At 42.7% G+C, this 18,562-nt stretch overlaps 1 protein-coding gene across 1 annotated transcript in view; it reads right to left on the minus strand.

Annotated features, from left to right (window-relative positions):
• Positions 1-2,729: 2,729 nt before the first annotated feature.
• The window catches only part of LOC130101100 (myotubularin-related protein 3), a 35,847-nt gene continuing 20,014 nt past the window's right edge, over positions 2,730-18,562 (minus strand). Inside the window, exons 13-17 of the mRNA XM_056266663.1 lie at positions 17,807-18,530; positions 9,559-9,663; positions 4,712-4,797; positions 3,977-4,003; positions 2,730-3,549 (exon numbers count right to left, since the gene is read on the minus strand). Coding sequence (XP_056122638.1) covers positions 3,363-3,549; positions 3,977-4,003; positions 4,712-4,797; positions 9,559-9,663; positions 17,807-18,530 — 1,129 coding nt within the window. The 3' untranslated portion in view covers positions 2,730-3,362. The remainder of the gene's footprint in view (positions 3,550-3,976; positions 4,004-4,711; positions 4,798-9,558; positions 9,664-17,806; positions 18,531-18,562) is intronic.

Raw genomic sequence — 18,562 nt, forward strand, 5'->3', positions numbered from 1 at the left:
AAAATCAGAAAAAAGATCCGCACACGAATATTGGTCAAAAAGCTCACAGGATTTTATTGTCCAGAGGCCACAAATAAAGTGAAAAGCTGTGCAAAACGGTAATTTACACACTCATTACCGTAATCCATGTAACACACTGGAATCTGATTTTATCCCATATAAAAATATTTACATCAATGGTTTACATAATTATACATTAGGGGTGTGCAAAAAAATCTATTCACCTTTGAATCGCGATTCAATCTTTACCGATTCAGAATCGATTCATATAATTCCAAAAATCGATTCTTTTTTTAATTATTTTTTTTATGGCGTGCACGGGCGGAGTGGCAATCGGCTGAGTCGGGAGTTTTATGTTTGAGTTCTTGCCGCCCGCTGGTCAAACTGTGCAGCCTCTCTGCTCAACCCGTAAATAAATGCATCGATCCGCAGATTATGTTTGAGTTCTTAATGTGGTCTGTAGATCTTTTGCCAAGCGTGTCAGAGGTTACGGGTTCTAAACCGCACTCGTATCGTTTTTTCTCTCTCTCATCAAAACCGAATATGTTCATCACGTTTGTGTGCATTTTATTTTGAGATTTCACCGGAACCACAACGGCGAAATGAAGCGCGCGTCCGAGTGAAGACTGCGCGAGCCACAGAGAACACTGTATCCATGACACTGATAGCAGCGGCAACGAGCGCTGTCAGCGCTCAGCTTGATTTCAAAAACAACAGATCTCTTATTTAATAGCGAACTAAATGAAGGCTCTGCTAGTTTACTGGAGATACCCGCAAATTACGCCTATGAACGACTTCACTGGATCTAAACAAATCAATCTAACCATAGATGTTACCAGTAGCGGTGGCTTTTTAAAATCGATTTAAAATTATTTCGCAAGGGTTCTATGACATTAGTATATATTTTTAGGAAGTTCAAGTCGAGTTCACATTTCAACAGTCAACCTGGTAGCTGAAGTAGTCCTTAAACCACATTTAGCATAATTGTTTGTTTGATCTGACTACAGCACTTTAAAGCTAAATGTAAAAGCTTTTTATTTAAGTTTTATTTTAAACTTGAGTTAAATGTATTTGAAAGCTGGCCAAAGCTTGGCACTTTGCACTTTTTAGTTGCAAAAGTTTTTATTTTTGTATGAAGACAAAGTAATATCAAACTACATTTAATTTGTTGTGTTTTTTTTTCTTTTAAATTGTGTCTACTGCAATCAATCACATAGGAAAAAGTAAACTACATTTATATACTGCGAATCGTTTTTTGAATCGAGAATCGTTTTTGAATCGAATCTTGAGACAAAAAATCGGTATCGAATCGAATCGTGACATTTTCTGAATCGTGCACCCCTATTATACATGCATATCACAACAATCCTCTATTCAAAACTTTGTAAATGTAAATATGTTTATATGGGATAAAATCAGATTCCAGTGTGTTACATGGATTACGGTAATAAGTGTGTAAATTACCGCAGTGTGCTTGGCACTGATGAAGGGTTGAGCCTGGAAACGTTTTGCGTATCTTGCACTTGTGGCCTCTGGACAATAAAATCCTGTGAGCTTTTTGGCCAATATTCGTGTGCGGACCGTTTTTCAGATTTTTTAGTTCCTTTTGGATCTACTGCACTGCAAGAGGTTATCACTCATCAGTTTGGGACTAATGTTTGGCGCTACGCCTTTCCATCCCCTTGATCAACTTCTTTCTTACGAATATTTTGGTGAATCCAGTCCCTGGGTTGTGATCCACAGAAGAAAGTCCCGTCATGTCATTCTTTAGATGTGCGCTTTGGTCCCACAGAAGCACATGAGAGTGAGTAAATGAAGAGCTCTCGATCCCGATCCCTTCAGCGCTGGCGTTGAGCCGGTTCTCCGTGTGTTCCGGCTGGGATCCGGCTCAGTCGGAGCTGGCAGTGATGGGGTTCTCCAGTTTTCCGGCTGAGATGCGGCTGGGATCCGGCTCAGTTGGACCTGGCAGTGATGGGGTTCTCCAGTTCTCCGGCTGAGATGCGGCTGGGATCCGGCTCAGTTGGACCTGGCAGTGATGGGGTTCTCCAGTTCTCCGGCTGAGATGTGGCTGGGATCCGGCTCAGTCGGAGCTGGCAGTGATGGGGTTCTCCAGTTTTCCGGCTGAGATGCGGCTGGGATCCGGCTCAGTCGGAGCTGGCAGTGATGGGGTTCTCCAGTTCTCTGGCTGAGATGCGGCTGGGATCCGGCTCAGTTGGAGCTGGCAGTGATGGGATTCTCCAGTTCTCTGGCTGAGATGCGGCTGGGATCCGGCTCAGTTGGAGCTGGCAGTGATGGGGTTCTCCAGTTCTCTGGCTGAGATGCGGCTGGGATCCGGCTCAGTCGGAGCTGGCAGTGATGGGGTTCTCCAGTTTTCCGGCTGAGATGCGGCTGGGATCCGGCTCAGTCGGAGCTGGCAGTGATGGGGTTCTCCAGTTTTCTGGCTGAGATGCGGCTGGGATCCGGCTCAGTTGGAGCTGGCAGTGATGGGGTTCTCCAGTTTTCCGGCTGAGATGCGGCTGGGATCCGGCTCAGTTGGAGCTGGCAGTGATGGGGTTCTCCAGTTCTCTGGCTGAGATGCGGCTGGGATCCGGCTCAGTTGGAGCTGGCAGTGATGGGATTCTCCAGTTCTCTGTGTGTTCCGGCTGGGATCCGGCTCAGTCGGAGCTTGCAGTGATGGGGTTCTCCGTGTGATCCGGCTGAGATGCGGCTGGGATCCGGCTCAGTTGGAGCTGGCAGTGATGGGGTTCTCCGTGTGATCCGGCTGAGATGCGGCTGGGATCCGGCTCAGTTGGAGCTGGCAGTGATGGGGTTCTCCAGTTCTCCGGCTGAGATGCGGCTGGGATCCGGCTCAGTTGGAGCTGGCAGTGATGGGGTTCTCCGTGTGATCCGGCTGAGATGCGGCTGGGATCCGGCTCAGTTGGAGCTGGCAGTGATGGGGTTCTCCAGTTCTCCGGCTGAGATGCGGCTGGGATCCGGCTCAGTCGGAGCTTGCAGTGATGGGGTTCTCCGTGTGATCCGGCTGAGATGCGGCTGGGATCCGGCTCAGTTGGTGCTGGCAGTGATGGGGTTCTCCAGTTCTCCGGCTGAGATGTGGCTGGGATCCGGCTCAGTCGGAGCTGGCAGTGATGGGGTTCTCCAGTTCTCCGGCTGAGATGCGGCTGGGATCCGGCTCAGTTGGAGCTGGCAGTGATGGGGTTCTCCAGTTCTCCGGCTGAGATGCGGCTGGGATCCGGCTCAGTTGGAGCTGGCAGTGATGGGGTTCTCCAGTTCTCCGGCTGAGATGCGGCTGGGATCCGGCTCAGTTGGAGCTGCAGTGATGGGGTTCTCCGTGTGATCCGGCTGAGATGCGGCTGGGATCCGGCTCAGTTGGAGCTGGCAGTGATGGGGTTCTCCAGCTCCAGGTCTGCCGGCGGGAGCGCAGGAGGAACGGATGAGGGCCGGAGGTGCCCGTAACACGCCTGACACACGCGGTTCGGCTCGCGGAGCTGTTGACTCGCTAGCGCCACCTTCTGGTCACAGCAGCTCGTGCAGAACACATTCCCACAGTTCCTGCAGCGAAGAGAGAGAGAGAGAGAGTGAGGAATTAACTTCCAATGTTCATAAAGTACTTAAGCTTCACATACACTACCAATCAAAAGTTTGGGATCAGTAAGATTTTTAATGTTTTTAAAAGAAGTCTCTTCTGATCACCAAGGCTGCATTTATTTGATTAAAAATACAACAAAATAAATGCAGACTGGTAGTGTAGTAATTTTTATACTGGTAAATTAATACGAAATGGACGTGACTTTGGATCACTGGTGTGTATATTTGCAGTTAAAGCTCTAGTGTGAGAACAAGCATGTTTGTTTTCAGACGCTACAGATGAGGACGATGTAAGTGAGTGACGCATGTGTGTGTGAGAAGGGAATGTGAATGAGTGACGCAGGTGTGTGTGTGAGAAGGGATAGACAAAGAAAGAGAAGGAAAGTCTCACCAGGCCTCATCAACCGGCTCTCTGCCGCTGCAGCAGAACGAGAGAGAGAGAGAAAGAGATAGACAGAGAGAGAGAGAGACACGGGTCAGACGACACTCAAACTCACAACACCGCTTTCAACTAACAACAGAAGACGTTATGGTCCCCATCATACACCAGGCGCGACGCAAGTGTGTTTGCTAGTTTCAGCCTGACGCAGTTTTCATTTTCACGTCCTGCGACACGTTGTTTAAATAGCAAATGCATTTGCGCCCATCTGTGCGTCTATGTCCTTCTGTTCCCCATGGGCTGCTGGTCTGAGAACGAGTGTGTGTTCAGGCGCATTGATGGACGGTTGCTATTTTGAGGAACGGAAATAGACTGAGACCTGGTGTAAAGTCAATGGCGCAGTATTTTATTTGTTATTTAAAGAGAGGGTTAGTAATGTGTGCCTATAGGCGGGTCCACAACACATGTACACTGCTTATTACAAACACACAGACACACTCTGCTTATTACACACATTCTGCTTATTACACACACACATACGATATTAAGTCTTGTTTTCTGGGGGAAAAAATCCAAATTAAGAGACAAAATTAACTGCCAATGGGATCACAAAAATAATATACATTTAAATGGAAACAAGATTACTTTTCTTACTCCAATGGTTGTGGCTGTATAGTGAGTGTTTTACCACTGCGCATTGATGAAGGGGGAATGTTCCTGTAACTCCCGAGTGTATCCGGGTCTCACCTGCAGTGATGCTTCCCCGCCAGCCAGAATGTCCTCTCGCAGCCATAGCAACGGGACGCCGGGTGATCCGAGTACCACTGCGTCACCTGGACACACACACAACCCGTCAACACACAACACACCAGTGTTGGGGACAGTTACTTAGAAAAGTAACGCATTACAATATTGCGTTAAAAACTAATTGCGTTACTTAGTTACTTTTTAAGAAATGAGTTGTTACTTTTGCTATACTTTTTTTCCACCTGGGCTGGGCTTGTTTTTTAATAACAAAAAAGTAATATTTTTGGGCAAATGTAAAGACTACGCATGTACAGTAGAGGAGAGTAAGAGTAGAGTACAGTAGAGGAGACTAAGAGTAGAGTACAGTAGAGGAGAGGTAGAGTACAGTAGAGGAGAGTAAGAGTAGAGTACAGTAGAGGAGAGGTAGAGTACAGTAGAGGAGAGTAAGAGTAGAGTACAGTAGAGGAGAGGTAGAGTACAGTAGAGGAGAGGTAGAGTACAGTAGAGGAGAGTAAGAGTAGAGTACAGTAGTAGAGTACAGTAGTAGAGTATAGTACAGTAGTAGAGTAAGAGTAGAGTACAGTGGAGTATAGTACAGTAGTAGAGTAAGAGTAGAGTACAGTAGAGTATAGTACAGTAGTAGAGTAAGAGTAGAGTACAGTAGAGTACAGTAGTAGAGTAAGAGTAGAGTAGAGTACAGTAGTAGAGTAAGAGTAGAGTACAGTAGTAGAGTACAGTACAGTAAGAGTAGAGTACAGTAGTAGAGTAAGAGTAGAGTAGAGTACAGTAGTAGAGTAAGAGTAGAGTACAGTAGTAGAGTAGAGTACAGTAGAGTAAGAGTAGAGTACAGTAGTAGAGTAAGAGTAGAGTACAGTACAGTAAGAGTAGAGTACAGTAGTAGAGTAAGAGTAGAGTACAGTAGTAGAGTAGAGTACAGTAGTAGAGTAAGAGTAGAGTACAGTAGTAGAGTAGAGTACAGTAGAGTAAGAGTAGAGTACAGTAGTAGAGTAAGAGTAGAGTACAGTAGTAGAGTAAGAGTAGAGTACAGTAGTAGAGTAAGAGTAGAGTACAGTAGTAGAGTAGAGTACAGTACAGTAAGAGTAGAGTACAGTAGTAGAGTAAGAGTAGAGTACAGTAGTAGAGTAGAGTACAGTAGTAGAGTAAGAGTAGAGTACAGTAGTAGAGTAGAGTACAGTAGAGTAAGAGTAGAGTACAGTAGTAGAGTAAGAGTAGAGTACAAGAGTAGAGTACAGTAGTAGAGTAGAGTAGAGTACAGTAGTACAGTAGAGTACAGTACAGTAAGAGTAGAGTACAGTAGTAGAGTAAGAGTAGAGTACAGTAGTAGAGTAGAGTAAGAGTAGAGTACAGTAGTAGAGTAGAGTACAGTAGAGTAAGAGTAGAGTACAGTAGTAGAGTAAAGGGTAGAGTACAGTAGTAGAGTAGAGTACAGTAGTAGAGTAAGAGTAGAGTACAGTAGAGTAAGAGTAGAGTAGAGTACAGTAGTAGAGTAAGAGTAGAGTACAGTAGTAGAGTAAGAGTAGAGTACAGTAGTAGAGTACAGTAGTACAGTAGAGTACAGTACAGTAAGAGTAGAGTACAGTAGTAGAGTAAGAGTAGAGTACAGTAGTAGAGTAGAGTAAGAGTAGAGTACAGTAGTAGAATACAGTAGTAGAGTAGAGTACAGTAGAGTAAGAGTAGAGTACAGTAGTAGAGTAAAGGGTAGAGTACAGTAGTAGAGTAGAGTACAGTAGTAGAGTAAGAGTACAGTAGAGTAAGAGTATAGTACAGTAGTAGAGTAAGAGTACAGTAGAGTAAGAGTAGAGTACAGTAGTAGAGTACAGTAGAGTATAGTACAGTAGTAGAGTACAGTAGAGTAAGAGTATAGTACAGTAGTAGAGTAAGAGTACAGTAGAGTAAGAGTAGAGTACAGTAGTAGAGTAAGAGTAGAGTAGAGTACAGTAGAGTATAGTACAGTAGTAGAGTAAGAGTACAGTAGTAGAGTTAGAGTAGAGTACAGTAGTAGAGTTAGAGTAGAGTACAGTAGTAGAGTAAGAGTACAGTAGAGTAAGAGTAGAGTAGAGTACAGTAGAGTATAGTACAGTAGTAGAGTAAGAGTACAGTAGTAGAGTTAGAGTAGAGTACAGTAGTAGAGTAAGAGTACAGTAGAGTAAGAGTAGAGTACAGTAGTAGAGTAAGAGTACAGTAGTAGAGTTAGAGTAGAGTACAGTAGTAGAGTAAGAGTACAGTAGAGTAGAGTAGAGTACAGTAGTAGAGTTAGAGTACAGTAGTAGAGTAAGAGTACAGTAGAGTAAGAGTAGAGTAGAGTACAGTAGTAGAGTAAGAGTACAGTAGAGTTAGAGTAGAGTACAGTAGTAGAGTAAGAGTACAGTAGTACAGTACAGGAGACGGAGCCGCTCAACCAAACCTTTTCTGGAGAACAGAAGAATAAGACGCAGGAGAAAAAAGACTTTACCAATAAAAACTAAAAAATCTATAGTGCTTTTAGCTTATGGTTTAACTGAATCATCGAAGGTCAGAAGCAAATACATTGGTCAATAAATGTATGTTTAATTTAACATATTTAGTGTTGCATAGTATTCTGATTCTGCATTTTATTCATTTTGAGGAATATTGAATCTTTTTTTGTGCAAGTGAGATGAGGAAATGTTCGCATTTAGTCTAGAACTACAATAACCATCATGTTCACACACACACACACACCTCTGCACTAATGATTCGTCTCAACATGAGGACAGGAGAGCTGTCAGTCAATAAATGTGAAAAAAAAGTAACTTGCGTTACTAATTTGAAAAAGTAACTCAGATATTTTGCTGTAAATTTTAAAAGTAATGCGTTACTTTACTAGTTACTTGAAAAAGTAATCCGATTACATAACTCAAGTTACTTGTAATGAGTTACACACAACACTGCAACACACATTAAGCCCAGACAGCAACATTGTTTCGGTCAACAGGTACCAGATGTACTGTTATATGATTATACTGTTAATGAACATCCTGACGCCGCCCATATTTAGATGAATATGTAAATTTGTCTCATTAAAATAAGCATGAAAAACTGTTTGTGTCGCTTTTGATTAGAATTACAGGTTCAGTTTCTACTCTAAAGCAGCGCTCAGTGTGTTCATGTCTTTACTCGCGTATGACCTCGACGGACTGAACCGAAGATTCACTCCTCAAAGAAGGCGGAGCTTCAGAACCACACCCACCTATTACATCATCAGCTGAAAATATTCTTCAACCATGATTTCCCTCAGTCAGAGAGTAACGTGAGCAGATCGAACAGAACGACTGGCTGTTAATAATGGAAAATGCTTCAGGAAAAGCGCACAAACAGAGGTAATTTGTGAACTCCAGTACACTGCAAAAAAAGATGTTCTTACTCAGTATTTTTATCTGGTTTCTTGTCTAAATATCAAAAAATTCTTAAATTAAGAAGCAATTTAATAGATGAGTAAAATGCCATTAGATATTAGTAAGAGTCGACTCTGAGTCAATTTTGAGTTTTATGTAGGTCTCCTGCTAACTCACATTATCTTACTGAAGTACTTCTGCTGATCAGCTGTGGGCCACTATTACTATAACTGTGTCTATTAATGCAGATTGTCTGTCGTTCTCACTATTTTGTGGAAATATTTGTTTTATTAACGTTTATGTTAAATCAGTCATTCACTCTAGATCTCGGCTAATGTACATCGCACACATGCACTGTTATTGATACAATTTCCACGTATTCACCGCAATATATTAGAAAAATACTTGGTAAATAAATTAGTACAAGTAAAATAATCAGTTAGCTGAGCTGTCTGGCCAATCAGAGCAGAGTAGGCCAATCACAACAGACTGAGCTGTCTGGCCAATCAGAGCAGAGTAGCTCACAGAAAGGAGGGATTTAGTGGGATAGATTCAACTCACGAGTCGCTTGAGAATCATTGAAAATGTGATGATGTGCAAATGTATATTATGAGGAAATTAAACAGTTTTTTTTTTTTTTTACTTTGATGCATGTAAACATGTTGTAGGAGACTCCACAACAACATTAGGAAACTTTAAAAAAGCATAATAGGGGCCCTTTAAAGGGATAGTTCGGCCAAAAATGATATTTAACACATGCATTACTCACCCTCAAGCCGTTCGAGATGCATATGTCAATCTTGTTTCAGACGAACACATTTTCAGTTATTTTAGAAAATGTCTTAGACCCTTCAGTGGATATAATGTAAAGCAATGGGGTCGACCTCCTTCAAGTCCCAAAATGTGTATACATCCTTCACAAAAGTAATCCATCCGGCTCCAGGGGGATAAACGAAGGCCTTCTGAGGGTAATCCGTGCGGTTTTGTCGTAAAAATATACATATTTAAAACTTTATAAATGAAAATATCTGACTTCCGGCAACGATCGACGCGTGTTCATTTTGGGACTTGAAGGAGGTGGACCCCATTGCTTCACATTATATCCACTGAAGGGTCTAAGACATTTTCTAAAATAACTGAAAATGTGTTCGTCTGAAACAAGATTGACATATGCATCTCGAACGGCTTGAGGGTGAGTAATGCATGTGTTAAATATCATTTTTGGCCGAACTATCCCTTTAAGATTATTTTTCTGACCCCATTGGCAGATAATTGTGCTTGTTTTAAGCAAAAACTCACTTCATTTTGATTTTCCCCCCAGAAAACAACACATAATATCTTATGGCATTTTACTACTTTAGTAAATGCATCTTGATTTAAGAATTTGTAGATATTTGGACTGGAAACAAGACAAAAATACTGAGTAAGAACAGCATGTTTTGCAGTGTGACGTCCGTTCTCTTCCCGGCTCACCTCTGCTTCCCGTTGTCCGATCTGGTCCCAGCTGGCCTCGGACAGGAGATCAGTGGCGCCGCAGCGCTGCACCTCCAGGTTATTCTCCGCGTCCGGAAGAGACGTCTGTGGCCCAGAGAGGAAGAAGTGTTACAGCTGCTAAAGTTAGTGAGATTAACGGCCTGTTTACACCACGGGCAATCACTATAACGATAACTTTAATCATGACTACCGCACGATTATAACTATAATGTTAACTATGATAACCACAATGTTAACTATAATGATAACTATTATAACTTTAATGACCGACAATAACGATAACTACAGTGTGGTGCAATCTTGACACAAATTAATTTATTATGAACAATGTATCACTTATTATTGAAAACTGTGGTAAAAAGTCGATGCTTGGGTTTTAAATCTTTAAGTAAACAACAAAAATGCCAACAAACGGCCCCAGTTGTGGCTTGATTTCGTTGTGTTGTGGCCTGATTTCTTTATATTTTGGCTTGATTTCGTTGTGTTGTGGCCTGATTACGTTCTGTTGTGGCCTGATTTTGTTGTGTTGTGGCCTGATTTTGTTGTGTTGTTGCCTGATTTTATTGTGTTGTGGCCTGATTTTGTTGTGTTGTGGCCTGATTTCATTGTGTTGTGGCCTGATTTTGTTGTGTTGTGGCCTGATTTCGTTGTGTTGTGGCCTGATTTCGTTGTGTTGTGGCCTGATTTCTTTATATTTTGGCTTGATTTCGTTGTGTTGTGGCCTGATTTTGTTGTGTTGTTGCTTGATTTTTCGTTGTGTTGTGGCCTGATTACGTTGTGTTGTGGCTTGATTTCGTTGTGTTGTGGCCTGATTTCGTTGTGTTGTGGCCTGATTTTGTTGTGTTGTTGCCTGATTTTATTGTGTTGTGGCCTGATTTTGTTGTGTTGTGGCCTGATTTCATTGTGTTGTGGCCTGATTTTGTTGTGTTGTGGCCTGATTTCGTTGTGTTGTGGCCTGATTTCGTTGTGTTGTGGCCTGATTTCTTTATATTTTGGCTTGATTTCGTTGTGTTGTGGCCTGATTTTGTTGTGTTGTTGCTTGATTTTTCGTTGTGTTGTGGCCTGATTACGTTGTGTTGTGGCTTGATTTCGTTGTGTTGTGGCCTGATTTCGTTGTGTTGTGGCTTGATTTTGTTGTGTTGTGGCCTGATTTTGTTGTGTTGTGGCCTGATTTTGTTGTGTTGTTGCTTGATTTTTCGTTGTGTTGTGGCTTGATTACTTTTTTGTTGTGGCTTGATTTCGTTGTGTTGTGGCTTGATTACGTTGTGTTGTGGCCTGATTTTGTTGTGTTGTGGCCTGATTTCGTTGTGTTGTGGCCTGATTTCGTTGTGTTGTGGCTTGATTTCGTTGTGTTGTGGCTTGATTTCGTTGTGTTGTGGCTTGATTACGTTGTGTTGTGGCTTGATTTCGTTGTGTTGTGGCTTGATTACGTTGTGTTGTGGCTTGATTTCGTTGTGTTGTGGCCTGATTTCGTTGTGTTGTGGCTTGATTTCGTTGTGTCGTGGCCTGATTTTGTTGTGTTGTTGCTTGATTTTTCGTTGTGTTGTGGCTTGATTACGTTGTGTTGTGGCTTGATTACGTTGTGTTGTGGCCTGATTTTGTTGTGTTGTTGCTTGATTTTTTGTTGTGTTGTGGCCTGATTACGTTGTGTTGTGGCTTGATTTCGTTGTGTTGTGGCCTGATTTCGTTGTGTTGTGGCTTGATTTTGTTGTGTTGTGGCCTGATTTTGTTGTGTTGTGGCCTGATTTTGTTGTGTTGTTGCTTGATTTTTCGTTGTGTTGTGGCTTGATTACGTTGTGTTGTGGCTTGATTTCGTTGTGTTGTGGCTTGATTACGTTGTGTTGTGGCCTGATTTCGTTGTGTTGTGGCTTGATTTCGTTGTGTTGTTGCTTGATTTTTCGTTGTGTTGTGGCTTGATTTTGTTGTGTTGTGGCCTGATTTTGTTGTGTTGTGGCCTGATTTTGTTGTGTTGTAGCTTGATTACGTTGTGTTGTGGCTTGATTTCGTTGTGTTGTGGCCTGATTTCGTTGTGTTGTGGCTTGATTTTGTTGTGTTGTGGCCTGATTTTGTTGTGTTGTGGCCTGATTTTGTTGTGTTGTTGCTTGATTTTTCGTTGTGTTGTGGCCTGATTTTGTTGTGTTGTGGCTTGATTTCGTTGTGTTGTGGCTTGATTACGTTGTGTTGTGGCCTGATTTTGTTGTGTTGTGGCTTGATTTCGTTGTGTTGTGGCCTGATTTTGTTGTGTTGTTGTGGCCTGATTACGTTGTGTTGTGGCTTGATTTTGTTGTGTTGTGGCCTGATTTCGTTGTGTTGTGGCCTGATTTTGTTGTGTTGTGGCCTGATTTTGTTGTGTTGTTGCTTGATTTTTCGTTGTGTTGTGGCTTGATTACGTTGTGTTGTGGCTTGATTTTGTTGTGTTGTGGCTTGATTACGTTGTGTTGTGGCTTGATTTCGTTGTGTTGTGGCCTGATTTCGTTGTGTTGTGGCTTGATTTTGTTGTGTTGTGGCCTGATTTTGTTGTGTTGTGGCCTGATTTTGTTGTGTTGTTGCTTGATTTTTCGTTGTGTTGTGGCCTGATTTTGTTGTGTTGTGGCTTGATTTCGTTGTGTTGTGGCTTGATTACGTTGTGTTGTGGCCTGATTTTGTTGTGTTGTGGCTTGATTTCGTTGTGTTGTGGCCTGATTTTGTTGTGTTGTTGTGGCCTGATTACGTTGTGTTGTGGCTTGATTTCGTTGTGTTGTGGCCTGATTTCGTTGTGTTGTGGCCTGATTTTGTTGTGTTGTGGCCTGATTTTGTTGTGTTGTTGCTTGATTTTTCGTTGTGTTGTGGCTTGATTACGTTGTGTTGTGGCTTGATTTTGTTGTGTTGTGGCCTGATTTCGTTGTGTTGTTGCCTGATTTTATTGTGTTGTGGCCTGATTTTGTTGTGTTGTGGCCTGATTTCATTGTGTTGTGGCCTGATTTTGTTGTGTTGTGGCCTGATTTCGTTGTGTTGTGGCCTGATTTCGTTGTGTTGTGGCCTGATTTCTTTATATTTTGGCTTGATTTCGTTGTGTTGTGGCCTGATTTTGTTGTGTTGTTGCTTGATTTTTCGTTGTGTTGTGGCCTGATTACGTTGTGTTGTGGCTTGATTTCGTTGTGTTGTGGCCTGATTTCGTTGTGTTGTGGCTTGATTTTGTTGTGTTGTGGCCTGATTTTGTTGTGTTGTGGCTTGATTACGTTGTGTTGTGGCTTGATTTCGTTGTGTTGTGGCTTGATTACGTTGTGTTGTGGCCTGATTTTGTTGTGTTGTGGCCTGATTTCGTTGTGTTGTGGCCTGATTTCGTTGTGTTGTGGCTTGATTTCGTTGTGTTGTGGCTTGATTTCGTTGTGTTGTGGCTTGATTACGTTGTGTTGTGGCTTGATTTCGTTGTGTTGTGGCTTGATTACGTTGTGTTGTGGCTTGATTTCGTTGTGTTGTGGCTTGATTTCGTTGTGTTGTGGCTTGATTACGTTGTGTTGTGGCTTGATTTCGTTGTGTTGTGGCTTGATTACGTTGTGTTGTGGCTTGATTTCGTTGTGTTGTGGCCTGATTTCGTTGTGTTGTGGCTTGATTTCGTTGTGTCGTGGCCTGATTTTGTTGTGTTGTTGCTTGATTTTTCGTTGTGTTGTGGCTTGATTACGTTGTGTTGTGGCTTGATTACGTTGTGTTGTGGCCTGATTTTGTTGTGTTGTTGCTTGATTTTTCGTTGTGTTGTGGCCTGATTACGTTGTGTTGTGGCTTGATTTCCTTGTGTTGTGGCCTGATTTCGTTGTGTTGTGGCTTGATTTTGTTGTGTTGTGGCCTGATTTTGTTGTGTTGTGGCCTGATTTTGTTGTGTTGTTGCTTGATTTTTCGTTGTGTTGTGGCTTGATTACGTTGTGTTGTGGCTTGATTTCGTTGTGTTGTGGCTTGATTACGTTGTGTTGTGGCCTGATTTCGTTGTGTTGTGGCTTGATTTCGTTGTGTTGTAGCTTGATTACGTTGTGTTGTGGCTTGATTTCGTTGTGTTGTGGCCTGATTTCGTTGTGTTGTGGCTTGATTTTGTTGTGTTGTGGCCTGATTTTGTTGTGTTGTGGCCTGATTTTGTTGTGTTGTTGCTTGATTTTTCGTTGTGTTGTGGCCTGATTTTGTTGTGTTGTGGCTTGATTTCGTTGTGTTGTGGCTTGATTACGTTGTGTTGTGGCCTGATTTTGTTGTGTTGTGGCTTGATTTCGTTGTGTTGTGGCCTGATTTTGTTGTGTTGTTGTGGCCTGATTACGTTGTGTTGTGGCTTGATTTCGTTGTGTTGTGGCCTGATTTCGTTGTGTTGTGGCCTGATTTTGTTGTGTTGTGGCCTGATTTTGTTGTGTTGTTGCTTGATTTTTCGTTGTGTTGTGGCTTGATTACGTTGTGTTGTGGCTTGATTTCGTTGTGTTGTGGCTTGATTACGTTGTGTTGTGGCTTGATTTCGTTGTGTTGTGGCCTGATTTCGTTGTGTTGTGGCTTGATTTTGTTGTGTTGTGGCCTGATTTTGTTGTGTTGTGGCCTGATTTTGTTGTGTTGTTGCTTGATTTTTCGTTGTGTTGTGGCCTGATTTCGTTGTGTTGTGGCTTGATTTCGTTGTGTTGTGGCTTGATTACGTTGTGTTGTGGCCTGATTTTGTTGTGTTGTGGCTTGATTTCGTTGTGTTGTGGCCTGATTTTGTTGTGTTGTTGTGGCCTGATTACGTTGTGTTGTGGCTTGATTTCGTTGTGTTGTGGCCTGATTTCGTTGTGTTGTGGCCTGATTTTGTTGTGTTGTGGCCTGATTTTGTTGTGTTGTTGCTTGATTTTTCGTTGTGTTGTGGCTTGATTACGTTGTGTTGTGGCTTGATTTCGTTGTGTTGTGGCTTGATTACGTTGTGTTGTGGCCTGATTTTGTTGTGTTGTGGCTTGATTTCGTTGTGTTGTGGCCTGATTTTGTTGTGTTATGGCCTGATTTTGTTGTGTTGTGGCCTGATTTTGTTGTGTTGTTGCTTGATTTTTCGTTGTGTTGTGGCTTGATTACGTTGTGTTGTGGCTTGATTTCATTGTGTTGTGGCTTGATTACGTTGTGTTGTGGCCTGATTTTGTTGTGTTGTGGCTTGATTTCGTTGTGTTGTGGCTTGATTTCGTTGTGTTGTGGCCTGATTTCGTTGTGTTGTGGCCTGATTTTGTTGTGTTGTGGCCTGATTTTGTTGTGTTGTTGCTTGATTTTTCGTTGTGTTGTGGCTTGATTACGTTGTGTTGTGGCTTGATTACGTTGTGTTGTGGCCTGATTTTGTTGTGTTGTTGCTTGATTTTTCGTTGTGTTGTGGCCTGATTACGTTGTGTTGTGGCTTGATTTCGTTGTGTTGTGGCCTGATTTCGTTGTGTTGTGGCTTGATTTTGTTGTGTTGTGGCCTGATTTTGTTGTGTTGTGGCCTGATTTTGTTGTGTTGTTGCTTGATTTTTCGTTGTGTTGTGGCTTGATTACGTTGTGTTGTGGCTTGATTTCGTTTTGTTGTGGCTTGATTACGTTGTGTTGTGGCCTGATTTTGTTGTGTTGTGGCTTGATTTTGTTGTGTTGTGGCTTGATTACGTTGTGTTGTGGCCTGATTTTGTTGTGTTGTGGCCTGATTTTGTTGTGTTGTGGCTTGATTTTTCGTTGTGTTGTGGCTTGATTTCGTTGTGTTGTGGCCTGATTTCGTTGTGTTGTGGCTTGATTTTGTTGTGTTGTGGCCTGATTTCATTGTGTTGCTTGATTTCGTTGTGTTGTGGCTTGATTTCATTGTGTTGTGGCTTGATTTCGTTGTGTTGTGGCTTGAGTTCATTGTGTTGCTTGATTTCATTGTGTTGTGGCTTGATTTCATTGTGTTGTTGTTTTATTTCGTTGTGTTGTGGCTTGATTTCGTTGTGTTGTGGCTTGATTTCGTTGTTGTTGCTTGATTTCTTTGTCTTGTGGCTTGATTTTGTTGTGTTGTGGCTTGATTTTGTTGTGTTGTGGCTTGATTTCGTTGTGTTGTTGCTTGATTTCTTTGTCTTGTGGCTTGATTTCGTTGTGTTGTGGCTTGATTTTGTTGTGTTGTGGCCTGATTTCGTTGTGTTGTGGCTTGATTTCGTTGTGTTGTGGCTTGATTTCGTTGTGTTGTGGCCTGATTTCGTTGTGTTGTGGCCTGATTTCGTTGTGTTGTGGCTTGATTTCGTTGTGTTGTGGCTTGATTTCGTCATGTTGTGGCCTGATTTCGTTGTGTTGTGGCCTGATTTCGTTGTGTTGTTGCTTGATTTCGTCATGTTGTGGCCTGATTTCATTGTGTTGTGGCCTGATTTTGTTGTGTTGTTGCTTGATTTTGTTGTGTTGCTTGATTTTTCGTTGTGTTGTGGCTTGATTACGTTGTGTTGTGGCTTGATTACGTTGTGTTGTGGCCTGATTTTGTTGTGTTGTTGCTTGATTTTTCGTTGTGTTGTGGCCTGATTACGTTGTGTTGTGGCTTGATTTCGTTGTGTTGTGGCCTGATTTCGTTGTGTTGTGGCTTGATTTTGTTGTGTTGTGGCCTGATTTTGTTGTGTTGTGGCCTGATTTTGTTGTGTTGTTGCTTGATTTTTCGTTGTGTTGTGGCTTGATTACGTTGTGTTGTGGCTTGATTTCGTTTTGTTGTGGCTTGATTACGTTGTGTTGTGGCCTGATTTTGTTGTGTTGTGGCTTGATTTCGTTGTGTTGTGGCTTGATTACGTTGTGTTGTGGCCTGATTTTGTTGTGTTGTGGCCTGATTTTGTTGTGTTGTGGCTTGATTTTTCGTTGTGTTGTGGCTTGATTTCGTTGTGTTGTGGCCTGATTTCGTTGTGTTGTGGCTTGATTTTGTTGTGTTGTGGCCTGATTTTATTGTGTTGCTTGATTTCGTTGTGTTGTGGCTTGATTTCATTGTGTTGTGGCTTGATTTCGTTGTGTTGTGGCTTGAGTTCATTGTGTTGCTTGATTTCATTGTGTTGTGGCTTGATTTCATTGTGTTGTTGTTTGATTTCGTTGTGTTGTGGCTTGATTTCGTTGTGTTGTGGCTTGATTTCGTTGTTGTTGCTTGATTTCTTTGTCTTGTGGCTTGATTTTGTTGTGTTGTGGCTTGATTTTGTTGTGTTGTGGCTTGATTTCGTTGTGTTGTTGCTTGATTTCTTTGTCTTGTGGCTTGATTTCGTTGTGTTGTGGCTTGATTTCGTTGTGTTGTGGCTTGATTTCGTTGTGTTGTGGCTTGATTTCGTTGTGTTGTGGCTTGATTTCGTTGTGTTGTTGCTTGGTTTTATTTGTATTGTGGCTTGATTTTGTTGTGTTGTGGCTTGATTTCGTTGTGTTGTTGCCTGATTTCGTTGTGTTGTGGCCTGATTTCATTGTGTTGTGGCTTGATTTCATTGTGTTGTTGCTTGATTTCTTTGTGTTGTGGCTTGATTTCGTTGTGTTGTGGCCTGATTTCATTGTGTTGTGGCTTGATTTCATTGTGTTGTTGCTTGATTTCTTTGTGTTGTGGCTTGATTTCGTTGTGTTGTGGCCTGATTTCGTTGTGTTGTGGCTTAATTTCGTTGTGTTGTGGCCTGATTTCGTTGTGTTGTGGCTTGATTTTGTTGTGTTGTGGCTTGATTTCGTTGTGTTGGGGCTTGATTTTGTTGTGTTGTGGCCTGATTTCGTTGTGTTGTGGCTTGATTTCGTTGTGTTGTGGCTTGATTTCGTTGTGTTGTGGCCTGATTTCGTTGTGTTGTGGCCTGATTTCGTTGTGTTGTGGCTTGATTTCATTGTGGTGTGGCTTGATTTCGTTGTGTTGTTGCTTGATTTCGTCATGTTGTGGCTTGATTTCGTTGTGTTGTGGCTTGATTTCGTTGTGTTGTGGCCTGATTTCGTTGTGTTGTTGCTTGATTTCGTCATGTTGTGGCCTGATTTCATTGTGTTGTGGCTTAATTTCATTGTGTTGTTGCTTGATTTCGTCATGTTGTGGCCTGATTTCATTGTGTTGTGGCTTAATTTCATTGTGGTGTGGCTTGATTTCATTGTGTTGGTGCTTGATTTGTGTTGTTGCTTGATTTCATTATGTTGTGGCTTGATTGCGTTTTTTCGTTTGATTTCCTTTTTAAATTTCACTGTGTTGTGCTCTACCAGGCCACCGTAGATTTACCATCACTAAAGCGTTTCAATAACACAGGAATTGCATAGAGTAGCGAGTGTGTGTGTGTGTGTGTGTGTTCCTCACCAGCTTCCCGTTGACGTGCAGACGGCTCCAGAGCTCATGCACCTGTTTCTTCAGCGTCTCCACCTGCAGCTGATGCCCCGCCTCCATCTCTCGCAGGCGCACCTGTACAGCGTCGCTGTGAACACTCAACCCGTCCTGATTGGCCGAAAGCGGATGAACGGGATGCTGGGAAGGTGAGCAGACGCCGTTGAGGGTGTGGTTCGGACTGGAAGAACTCTCCATGGAAGATTGGCTGCTAGATTCTGAAGGATCATGGGTAATTGTAAAGGGGGCGTGATTATTTAGATCTAACCCGTTTGATAGCAACTCGCTGTTTTCGTGAGAGGGAAGAGGATGCTGGGATTTAGTGGAACGTTCCACAGCGTGATCTTTAATATCTTCTGGTGATCCAAACCTTTGGTCCTCACTCTCAAAATGATCTGGAATATCGAAGGCAGGCGTGTTATTTACAACTTCCAGCTTCCTGTTACCCTCCTCTCTCACTTCCTGTTCCATTTGGCTGTCAGTCACAGAAAGCTCCGCCCCCTTTAATGCGTCAGAGTCGCTGGTGAGTAAGCCGAGTCTCGGATCGGGCCGGCTCTTGTCCGGTTCTTTGGTCGCGCTCCTCATCGCGCTCAGACGGTCCTGCCACTTCTCAGTCCGGCTGGGGTCGCTGCTGCGGCGGGGCGGGGTCGAACCCTCACACGATGTGTGCAGATCATCGTACGACCGAGTCTTTGGTAACCTGAAGAGAAAACACACCAGCTTAATGCTCTA

Source organism: Rhinichthys klamathensis, unplaced genomic scaffold (assembly GCF_029890125.1).
Source record: "Rhinichthys klamathensis goyatoka isolate OS25496 unplaced genomic scaffold, OSU_Roscu_1.1 h1tg000252l_1, whole genome shotgun sequence".
Taxonomy (NCBI): domain Eukaryota; kingdom Metazoa; phylum Chordata; class Actinopteri; order Cypriniformes; family Leuciscidae; genus Rhinichthys; species Rhinichthys klamathensis.